An 11715-nucleotide genomic window follows, 5' to 3' on the forward strand; every position below is an offset into this window, starting at 1 on the left:
ATACCAAAAATGGGAAACCTGTCTTAAGTTCCACATAGCAACTGACTGATGTACGACATGAATGTGTTCTGTCCAGTCATGTTATACTTGTAGCCAGTGGCGCAGATAGGGTCCCCTGGGGCCCCAAGAAAAAAAAAAAAAAAAAAAAAAAAAAGAATATATATATATATTCATTCTCTGAACCTGCTTTATCCTCACTAGGGTCACAGGGGTCGCTTGGAGCCTATCCCAGCTACATGGGTCATTCCAGAGTTGGAGGACATTTGGGCTTCAAAATTCTTGAAAAATAAACCTTCACTTTTCTAATTTTCCATTATATATTCATCAATAATAGGTAATAAACTATCAAAGGCTTGATTGGCTCAGCTTACACATCAATGGTACAATTTTTATTACATGATTTATGTGGTGTTTGTAATACTTGGTGCAACCCTGTTACCAACACTAAGGAACCTGAAAAAAGTGTATTAATTAATTTCTTAAATGTAATTCCTTTTCCATCAAGTAAAGAAAGTAACATTCTCTCTGAATAACCATTTGGTTTCACATGACTTGATTTAAATTAATTTTAGCAACTTTCAAAATCTGTCTCGGCCAACTTTTCAATATTGGCATGTTTCACTTTAACAATTTCAGTATTTATTTTACAATATTTACTCTGACACATTTTGCATATAATTACATAAACTCTTTAAAGGGCAATGGGTTGAACACTTTTGAGCTGAGAAAGTAATTTATGATTATTTTCAATTAAAAAGATATGGTAACAGGGTTGAAATTAGGGTAACGGGGTTGTATGAAGTAACAGCTACATTATTTCTGATTATAGATCATTATATAAAAGTGACAAATGCTCAAGACACCAAAGTATTCTTTGAATAACTTTTAATACTTTCTGTCAGCACTGTTTCTCAAATAACAACCCCCCCCCCCAAAAAAAAACAACAACAAACAAACAAAAAAAAAAAACAATAATAATAATAATGGGGGGACTTATTTCAAGAAATTTTTCAGATTCAACTTTAGCCCTGATTTTCTGATGCAACAAGATGTTCTAAGCACTCCTGTGTGTTTTTTTTTTTTTAAATTTTCATCCAAAAACCACCCCCTACCCCGAAAATTACTTTTTCAACCCTGAAAACGTGGGGTTTTTGTCAACTTTCAAACCTTCTTCACTTTTGATAAAGTACAATGTAACAATCTGCTCATGCTGGATCCTAAATGTTTTTTTGTCAGACATGTCATGTCTTCAGAGTGCTTTGCACTAAAAAAGGTGTAGTGTCAAGGCCAAATTATAGGTCAAAGGTCACCCAAATGGTCCAAATGCATATTTCATGGAATGAAGCTGTTAATGTGGGTTCTTCCAAATGTTGGGCTCAGGTTCTCTCCTCAGAACACATCTACTGACCACAGACAACTGACATTCAATAAGACACATTAAACAGAATTATTCACTCATGTATTCTCCAAACAGACATGTCAAAAAGAACAAACGGTAGTTTCACATGACTTTGACATTTACATGTATATGTCCTGTTGTGGGCGACACGGTGGTGCAGTGGATAGACCTGGTGCCTCACAGACAGAAGGTCCTGGGTTCCATTCTAACACCTGTCGATGGGGGTGGGACCTTTCTGTGTGAAGTTTGCATGTTCTCTCTGGGTACTCCGGTTTCCTCCCACCATCCAAACACATGCACTGATAGGTTAATGGGTTAATCTAAATCCCCCATAGGGGTGAATGTGACAGTGGTTGTTTGTCTCTATATGTTCAGTCTGTGATGAACTGGTCACATGTCCAGGGTGAACCCCGCCTTCGCCCATCAGTAGCTGGGATAGGCTCCAAGTGACCCCTGTGACCCTAGTGAGGAGAAAGTGGGTTCAGAAAATGAATGAATGAATGAATGTGTTTCCCGCCACACTAACGGCGGCAAATTCAAATGGAATGTACATGTTTTAATATTTAGTCTGTACTGTGTCTTTAAAGGGCCAAAGGCCTTGGGGGGTCCCACCAGGAAACCAGAGGGAACAGAACTGAGGACAGATTTGATAAAATGTCTGAATGGTATGAATTTTTGAAAAAAAATAGGCTTTTTGGTGACTTTTAACCTTCAACATGACCTTGACATTAGACTTTTCATAGTACAAAGTACTCTTATGATACAATATGGCACTTATAAGATCATTAAATGTCCCATCATGAACAGATTTATACACTGCACTGGACAAAAGAGTGAAGAAGCTGGGAAAGTTGCAATTTTCAGAGTTAAAAAAGTAATTTTCAGGGTAGGGGGGGTTTGGATGAAAATTTCAAAAAAAATTACACAGGAGTGCTTAGAACATCTTGTTGCATCAGAAAATCAGGGCTAATGTGGTGTTTGATATTAAGCCCCCCCCCCCCCTTATTAACCCTTCAGGTAACTCTCTCCTGGCTTTACTCCTCTTATGAGCCTCTCTCCACTTTTTTCGTTGGGTACACTGTCCTCTCTCACTGCGGTCTTTTTGAAGCAACTTCTGTCCTGTTTCTGCATCTTTCCTCCATTTCTGTCTTTCTTTTAGTAAACACTGTTGTCTCCTCTGTACATCAGCATCACACTTGGCACGGTGGCATCTCTGCTTTTCAGCAGCACTCAATGGTGGGCCACACTGTAAGAAAAAAAATTATCTAACTTAATTTAGTGTCCCCTATTATGAATTGTAACTCACTGTTTATATATAGTTTGATTTATGTCAAGTTAATAATCCCATCAGGGTAGCTGCTGCAACCATAATCCATTTGGACTACCATTAGGAAATAAAAGGAAACAATACAGTCTGGGAAATTCAGGAATGTGTTTACAATATGTAGATTAACTAAATTCTATCTCAGATAATGTAAATTATTGACTTGAACCATAAATAATAGTTTGTAAAGTCTGAGTAAACTGGAGGAGATGCAGCCCTATTAATGTAGTGCAACCCTGTTACTCTAATCACAGTAACAGGGTTGCAAATCCAGACTGTTAGCTTTTTCTCAGGCATAGAAGCTAACTACTTAGCTAGCTGTTACTGCTGACCAAGAGGACACACTTACTTATGTAAATAAGTAAAGAAAAAATCAAAAAGAATTTGTCTTATCCTATTAATATGGGTAACAGGGTTGAGTGAGGTAGAGTGAGACATTCAATCAAGGCTCACAATCTTATGAAAATATGAAAAATAGAAGAGAGGACATACCTTTGCTCTACCCATTCTTTTGGAAAACTGTTTGATGATGTCATTTCCAGCATATCATGTGATTCACTGCTTTCTTCTTCTACCATGCTAAAAGGTTATGGGTAACAGGGTTGCATGCATGTTGTGGGACACAGGTTCCATGCATAATAATTATTATTTCAAATATTATGTTTATTAAAAAAAATGTTCCCGCAATTACATTTCATGCATAAGGCAGACTCAATGTGCTTCACAACGAGTATGTAACATAAAAGAAACAATCATAAAAGAGAATGCAATTGCAAGTAAACAATCATATGTACACACACTTAAACTCGCACATGTGCACAAACACACACACACACACACACACACACATACAACTCAACAGAACAAAAAAAGGTACATTTTTAACCTGTTTTTAAAAGTGTCGACTGATGTGGCATGTCTAATTACATCAGGCAGGGTGTTTCATTTTTGTGGGGCATATGCACTAAAGGCTGCCCCCCCCCCTCTCCTTTCTTGGATCTGGTGTGAGTGAAGTTGCCTCTGCCACATGAGGCGTTGGAACTGTCAGAGTAGACACGGCGAAGCGCTGTTCCTCTATACTGTTCCCCAAGCACGAATTAAACAACTGATTTTTCATCCAGCTCTGAGTTTTCTGCCATTTATCTACACTATATTGCCAAAAGTATTCCCTCACCTGCCTTGACTCTCATATGAATTTCAGGTCCATCCCATTCCTAGTCTGTGGGGTTCAATCTGATGTGGGTCCACCCTTTGCAGCTCTAACAGCTTCAACTCTTCTGGGAAGGCTGTCCACAAGGTTTAGGAGTGTGTTCATGGGAATTTTGGACCATTCTTCCAGAAGCGCATTTGTGAGGTCCCACACTGATGTTGGACAGAAGGCCTGGTTCTCAGTCTGCGCTCTAATTCATCCAAAGGTGTTCTATGGGGTTGAGGTCAGGACTGTGTGCAGGCCAGTCCAGTTCATCCACACCAGACTCTGTCCTCCATGTCCAAATGGACCTTGCTTTGTGCACTGGTGCACAGTCATGTTGGAAGAGGAAGGGGCCGGCTCCAAACTGTTCCCACAAAGTTGGGAGCATGGAATTGTCCAAAATGTCTTGTTCTGCTGAAGCATTCCCAGTTCCTTTCACTGGAACTAAGGGGCCAAGCCCAGCTCCTGAAAAACAACCCCACACCATAACCCCCCCTCCACCAGACTTTACACTTGGCACAATGTGGTCTGACAGGTATCGTTCTCCTGGCGACCGCCAAACCCAGACCCGTCCATCAGATTGCCAGATGGAGAAGCACGATTGGTCACTCCAGAGAAGGCTCCTCCCCTGCTCTAGAGTCCAGTGGCGGCGTGCTTTACACCACTGCATCCACCACTTTGCATTGCACTTGGTGATGTCTGGCTTGGATGCAGCTGCTCGGCCATGGAAACCCATTCCATGAAGCTCTGTGCACACTGTTCTGGAGCTAATCTGAAGGACGCATGAAGTTTGGAGGTCTGTACCATTGACTCTGCAGAAAGTTGGCGACCTCTTGGCACTCTGCGCCTCAGCATCCGCTGACCCCGCTCCGTCAGTTTACGTGGCCAACCACTTCGTGGCTGAGTTGCTGTCGTTCCCAAACACTTCCACTTTCTTCTAATCCAGCTGACAGCTGACTGTGGAATATTTAGGAGCCAGGAAATTTCACGACTGGATTTGTCGCACAGGTGGCATCCTATCACAGTTCCACGCTGGAATTCACTGAGCTCCTGAGAGCGACCCATTCTGTCACAAATGTTTGTAAAAGCAGTCTGCATGCCTAGGGCTGGATTTTATACACCTGTGGACATGGAAGGGACTGGAACAGCTGAGTCTGATTATTTGGATGGGGGAGACAATACTTTTGGCAATATAGTGTATGATGATAAGAAAAAAAAAAACCTCCACAATATCTTGGCTGAAAAAGTCAGTTTTTCTTCAGTTTTCTTTTTTTTTCTAATCTAATAACCTTCAACTTTACTCTAAGCTTTTATGAACATCTACATGATCAGTGAATTAAATAAAGGAAAATACCTGATTTTCACTGAAAATTCACAAAATACAAAATACCCTTTATTACAACAACTGGTGATAAATCACTTAAGAAAAAGGTTAAATAGAGAGAAAATCTGATTTGGGACCTACCACAACAGTCACACTGGGTCTTTATGAGTTAAACACTGTTCTGATGATTTCATGACACTTTTCTTTCTCTTTCTCTCCTGTTTGATTGTATTTTTGCATTAACGTCCACACTTCACACATTGCTTGTATCATTAAAGTGTTTTTGCACAAATTAACAATAAAAATTTTACAATTGTGGCAATTCAATTCACTGTATGTTTCTGCTGTTTCATTTCTTAAAACTTACTTTAACGATTCGGTATTTCACCCTTTAAATAAGTCACTCATTGACCCATTTGGTTCCTTACCCATAAGAGGCAAAAAAAATCATATATATATATATATATATATATATATATATATATATATATATATTTTTTTTTTTTTTTTTTTTTTTTTTTTTTTTTTATATATATGTGTGTGTGTGTGTGTGTGTGTGTCTTTTTCATTGTAAGTGGACTAACCCTTTCATGCATGAATTATGAGAAGCTTCGTCAAGATTTTTTCCTGACTGTTTTTAATCATTTTTAGATATAAAAAAGGAATGAGATTGAAATTTTTTTTATGAACCTATTTGTCATGAAATTACAAAAATGTCCACTCAGCTGGAAACCATGCATTTAATTTTTGAAGCAAAGAAACATGTATTTAAAACCCATCATCAGAAAGTGATGTACTGTGTGAAAACTATGAAATCAAAACATTTTTAATTCAGCTAATCTGATGTTTTCTCACATTTTAACAAACTCTAATAGTAGTTATTACTCACTTCATGAAGATAATATCCAAAAAACCTTTTTGTTTCGGAAAACTGTTACTTACAATCTTATAACATCTAGCAATTGATTTTTCACTAAAACATGTTAGTGCAGATCAGGTTTATCAGGAACAGCAAAGTTACAGTAATGATATATGTTTGTGTATGGGATGATGCATAAGCGTCCACTGTGTCGGCTGATATGGAACTAAAAAAACAAACCCATGAATATACAAGAGAACAGCTGTAGAGTAGCTGTCCACTGTAGTCACCACTAGGCATGAAAGGGTTAATTAAAAGCAATCTAATGGAAATGACTGCTGTAATTTGATTCTTTTAATAAACCATCGAACTTGGACGTATGTGATTCTGGCGTGACCACAGTGCACACGTCTGATGTTGCTCACAGAGGTCCAAGGCAGTTTGTGTGTTTGCTCAGACACATGAAAAATTAGAGGGAACGTTGCTTGAGACACACCCAGGGTCAACAGTGGTATCATTTTGCTGTAGGATGTAAAATGGAAATTTCAACATAAAAAAAGAGCTTGTGTTCCTGGTATTAACTTTCCACTCACTTCCTCTATTTATGAGAATTACAACATTTCAGTTTATTGGTCAGCTCTGTCGTCAACGTCCAACCCCCTGGAAAGTATTTAAAAATGACCACTGGAGGTACAACAAACACACAGAAACCTCAACTTCAACCAGATATTGACTGCAAGCAAAGGTAAGTACTTCGCCCTGTCTGTTGGTGAGCACAAAGAATTTAATATTTGTCCGTTTTTATTTATTTTACTTACCAACATTTATAATTCAACCATCTCAACGAAAAACAACACAGATACGGATAAACTAATGAATTACAGTTTCTAAACATTTTACACCAAAGCTGAAAAAGGAAAGAAGTTAATTTCATGAGGTTAACCCTTTAACCCCTGACGTGTCTGTGGTGAGCGTTCTGAATGTCTGATTTATTTTAAATATTCATAAAAATTCAACCATTTGTTCAATAGGAAACAATTTCCAAACGTGCAATAGAATAGACCTTGTTCTTTCCATAGACATCTGAGCATGCTCAGTTCACCCCCCACCACCTGTGGAATGGGAGTCAAACACAGAGCAGTGAGTGAGACCGACTCACTATAAAAATAGATGGTTTAGGCTTCTTCTTTTTTTTTTTTTTTTAATACACCAATTTCCTTGTGTTTTTTTGTTTTTACTGTTTTCAGTGTTGTGGTGATTTTCCTTAAACTTTTTTTTTCTTGCATTTTTACTGGGTTTTGACCGTGGAACTGCTGTACAGAGTTAAATAGGTGTCAGAAAGCAGCTGGAATGTTTTTTTTTGTTTTTTTTAAAGTGCCCAAAACAAAAACTACTGGGCCCAAATTCAAATACTTGTTGCTTATTTTGTTTTTTTAAACTTAATTTCAGTCCTTTTTTTTTGCATATTTTTTTTTAGCGTCATTTATTATTTTGTAATTTTTTGGGGTTTTTTTTTGTTTTTATTCATTCAGTTGCTTATTTCATTTGTTTTTCTACATTTCATTTTGTTATTTTTTTCCTCAATTTTGTTCAGTTTTTGGCTTATTTTATTCATGTTATTCATTATTTTGTTGTTTTATTATTAATTTTTGTTCATTTCATTGATCACTTTGGCTGTTGTTGTTTATTTTGTGGCTTGTTCTATTTTTTTTTATTTTTTAATTGACTGTGTAACTACTTTTTAGACTTCAGCTGAGTGTCAAGAAGCAGCTGAAATGATGTAGAAAAAAGAGCCCAAAACTAAAACTACTGGGCCCAAAGCTCACAGTTAATGTTTAACATCCCTAAATCTCTTACTGATATACATTCTGAGTCCTTTATTTAGTCCAAACCTGTCAAACTTCAATTCCTCTCTTTGTCTTTTTCTGGTATTCCAACTGTTTTGACCCTAAACACACAGTAAAACAAAACCACTGAAGAAAAGGAACACAAACACAAACTCACAGCAGTTTTAATGAACCTGAAACAGACGCAGATTCACAGCAGAACCTTTACCTGGAATCAGGGCTCAGGGGTTAAAGGGTTAAATAACCAGAGGCCTCCTTAAATGACCAACAGGGGAATGCCTGCAGACGATAGAAAATACCGAGGCCTTATTTTCAGAACACTTTGAGGTTAACTTGTGCTGAACTGTCTGTGTGTCTTTGAACAGATCCAATATGTCAGAAAAAACTGAAGCAGCAGCTGCAGCAGCTGCAGCAGCTGCAGCTCTGGGAGCCGTCGTTACAACCGGTGAAGCCATCGCTGCTGCTTCCCCCACCCATCGCCAGTGCAATGTCGACATCACTAATGCCTGTAAAGACTACAGCCTCTCTAATCCCAGGTACCTTACACTGGTAATACTCATGAACAGGGTAGAAGAAAAGATCAGTTTTCATGATATATCATGATATTTCACTTCATAACACTGTATTGATATTAAAAAGTACTGTATCAATATTTTTAAGTATTTAGGGCTGTCAAAATTAACACATTAACACAGATAAATCTATCATCATGATCAGTCTGATCGTAAATGTTAACTCCATGAACCCATCTGCAGCAGAAGGACTCTGAACGTCTCCTCCAACACATTTGGGTCAGTTTGTCCAGTAGAGATAGCATTAATGCACAGGAACAAATGGTCAGTTGATCCGGTAGTGACAGGCAGCAGAACCAACCCATAAAGATGGAAGGTGCTAAACAGCACGTTGGTCTTCTGGATGGAAATATGAGGACAAAAAAACAAGACAGAACATTTGGTTAGAGAAGTTTGGTTGAAACTGTTGAAGGTGTTTAATAAACAGGTTAAGTGCAGAAATATTCCCTTCTTTCTTGAGTTCGTTTGCTCATGCAAAATGAAACGCAATTAAAGGTGCTGAACAGACTTTCTACGTCATCTTGAAAAAGTCTCATTTTTATATATATGCCTGATCGTAGTCTGCAATTTAAAATGAGATTATCAGCAACAAAATAGGTTATTTCCAAATGCTATTTCCAGCATCCCTGGCCGGGCCGGACAAGGTTGGACTGCTTTACAGCAGACTTATGTCACTATGACAACAACACACCGACCGGCAGAGTTAAGTAGTGAAAAGTAAACTGATCGAGTGAGAAGATCTGTCCTTTTTCCTAAAGAAAAGGATTTGTTGGATTTATTTTGTTGTAGTGGTGGACACTGGAACTGGAACTGGACTGGCAGAAAGAAAAAGAAAACTAAAGGGTAGAGTGATAGAGCACAGACTAAAACACCGGTAAACCTCTGCACTGAACCGATGGGTAGAACTAAGGGAGTTAAAGGAATGAAAACAGAGCTGGAGTCTTCCTTCTGCACAGGTATAGAATGCTTCTGTTCTTTCTCCATATGCACTGGAACATTGGACTCTAGTGTGTGTTGGTAGCTCAGTCAAACACTTAGTGAACACTTGTGTGTTAGCCACAGAAGTGTGACAGGGCTAATCTGTTTTATTTGGAGCATTGGTTCAGTCCAAACTAAGGGCTTTGGAAGGTCAGACTGAAATGGTTCTGTATGGAGTTGAATGTTCAGGTCAGGGCCTGGATACTAAACTGTCCTTCAGGAACAAGACAGTTCTAACAGTAGAAGAGTGTGAATGCAGAAGGCTGAAGCAGCTGGAGCTGAACTGAACTAATACAGAATGAGGAAGATGAAGAAGGACTGAAGTCATTTATAAAAATGACTGAATACTTTGTGGAACAGCTGCAGCAGATGGATATTATTGGGACACGTCTTAAACACCGGTCTGTAACACTGGAGCTCAAACAGACATAGAAGCAGGAGTCCAACTTTCAGTTTGGTTTGACTTTGGATTTCACTCCAGTTACTAAACTACTCTACAAACGGACTTTATGAAGTTTGTTTGTTGTCTCGTTTCAAACGTCACTTTGCACGTGCAGGTTGCCATCTGGAAAAAAGAACTGCAGAGTTGTACTGAGGATCCACTCCTCATTCACTAGCGTCAAAACGCCTTGGACACAGTTTTGGCCTTCGACAGTAGGTGCTAGTGCTCATGGGAAGCGGAGTCTTTGTCCCTTTAAAACACCACCGATTCCAGCAAAGGTGTCGCTGCAATCCACTTTAAATAAATTCTCTGTCCAGGACCTTTAATATAGATTAAAAAGGAGTGATATTCAGTCATGATTTATCAAAATTAATCCACAGCAACCCTGTGATTAATCTGATTAGAAATCCTAATCATTTGACAGCACTAGTATTTATTCAAATGCAGACATAGAGGAGGTTCATGTTTGTTTTTTGGTTTTCTCTTTAGTTTATCAAGCTCTTTTATTCATATATACCCGTGGGTATTTCACTCTTTTTTTTTTCTATATTCGCATGAGTATTTTGCTCTGTTGTTTGTTCTAAAAAGTAGTATTGTGATCTATAAAATGTGTCTATAAAATATTATTTATTCATTCATTTTGGTGTGGGGTTTTTTGTACAGGTAAAGCCAGATGTTAAAGCTTTATTTATTCAAATCCTGCACATTAAGTTTTTACAAAGGAAAGTTTTATGATATACTATTAGTTCCTGTTCTGATCAAATAAATTGTGTTCAGTATTTGCGCATATTTCTGGTGTAATTTAATTTTTCCAGGAAATAAACTTAAAAAAAAAAGTTTTTAAAAAAAGAAACAAAGCAAACAAAAAATATTGCCTTGTTAACAGTATTGTGATATATCGTGATATATCATACTGTGATCCTAGTTTTGTGGTTTGTATCCTATCACCAGATTCTTGCCAATACACAGCCCTACTCATGAAAAGCCGGACCATGCTTTATTATGTTGAATTCATTCTGGTTATTTTGCTGTTTTCATGTCTAGGATGCACCTTTACAGCGGACACTGTGCGATACCTCAGTCCCCCTTCATTGACTCTGGAACATCTGATGTTGCTGTGTTTGTCAAAACCCCTCACACAGCACGTGGATCTGTCGGCGTCATCACGTATGATCTCCAGGACAATCAAACACAGCTGAGCACTAGGAAAATGGCCGTCATGTTCTCCGTGCCTTACGACTTTAATATTTACTCCAATGAGTATGCAGTGGGAATCTTTGACCACAGCAGAGAGTGTGACAAGACACTTTATAATGAGATGATAAGTGGATCAGGCGCATCATTTCGCGGAAAGAAAGCAAAAGAGCCAGGAAGTCTCATTTATGAAGGTGGTACTTTTACCATCATGGCCACAATGTCAGACGCCTACCAACCTGTCATAAAGCTGCGAATTAGTCAGAAAATTTAGTGACCAAACGTTAACAGTGTTGGTTACAGAACACCTTTATCACATAAATGTTGTCTATCAGGGCTAATAATGTGATGTAATAGAATAGTTTGTCACAGATCGGTACTGATACGGAAAACTTTAACTCATAAAGACCCAAACATCCATCGTTGACTAAAAGCACTGATCTAAACTGTTGAATACCTGTTGATCCACTAATCCTATCAATACATGTCAAAAATTGGTGTAAAATACAGTTGTTCATCTTTTCATGGTCATCAGATATGACCCATTTGGACGTTCAGAGGCTCCGTAGTTACCGTGGAAACAC

General features: G+C 38.2%; 1 protein-coding gene across 1 annotated transcript; it reads left to right on the plus strand.

Annotated features, from left to right (window-relative positions):
- The first annotated feature begins 6775 nt into the window (after nt 1–6775).
- Nucleotides 6776–11487, plus strand: LOC115424883 (bryoporin-like). Its single transcript, XM_030142279.1, has 3 exons — nt 6776–6843; nt 8311–8481; nt 10982–11487. Exons 1-3 carry the CDS (start codon nt 6776–6778, stop codon nt 11403–11405), a joined length of 663 nt encoding a protein of 220 aa, XP_029998139.1. The 3' UTR covers nt 11406–11487.
- The last annotated feature ends 228 nt before the right edge of the window (nt 11488–11715 follow it).

Source organism: Sphaeramia orbicularis, chromosome 8 (assembly GCF_902148855.1).
Source record: "Sphaeramia orbicularis chromosome 8, fSphaOr1.1, whole genome shotgun sequence".
NCBI lineage: Eukaryota > Metazoa > Chordata > Actinopteri > Kurtiformes > Apogonidae > Sphaeramia > Sphaeramia orbicularis.

What these genes read in the sequence shown, in the direction of transcription:
- LOC115424883 (XM_030142279.1), top strand. Translation starts at nt 6,776, where the DNA reads ATGACCACTGGAGGTACAACAAACACACAGAAACCTCAACTTCAACCA. An exon ending in GATATTGACTGCAAGCAAAG is followed by an intron (nt 6,844 to 8,310) that starts GTAAGTACTTCG and finishes GTCTTTGAACAG; the next exon opens with ATCCAATATGTCAGAAAAAA. An exon ending in TACAGCCTCTCTAATCCCAG is followed by an intron (nt 8,482 to 10,981) that starts GTACCTTACACT and finishes TTTCATGTCTAG; the next exon opens with GATGCACCTTTACAGCGGAC.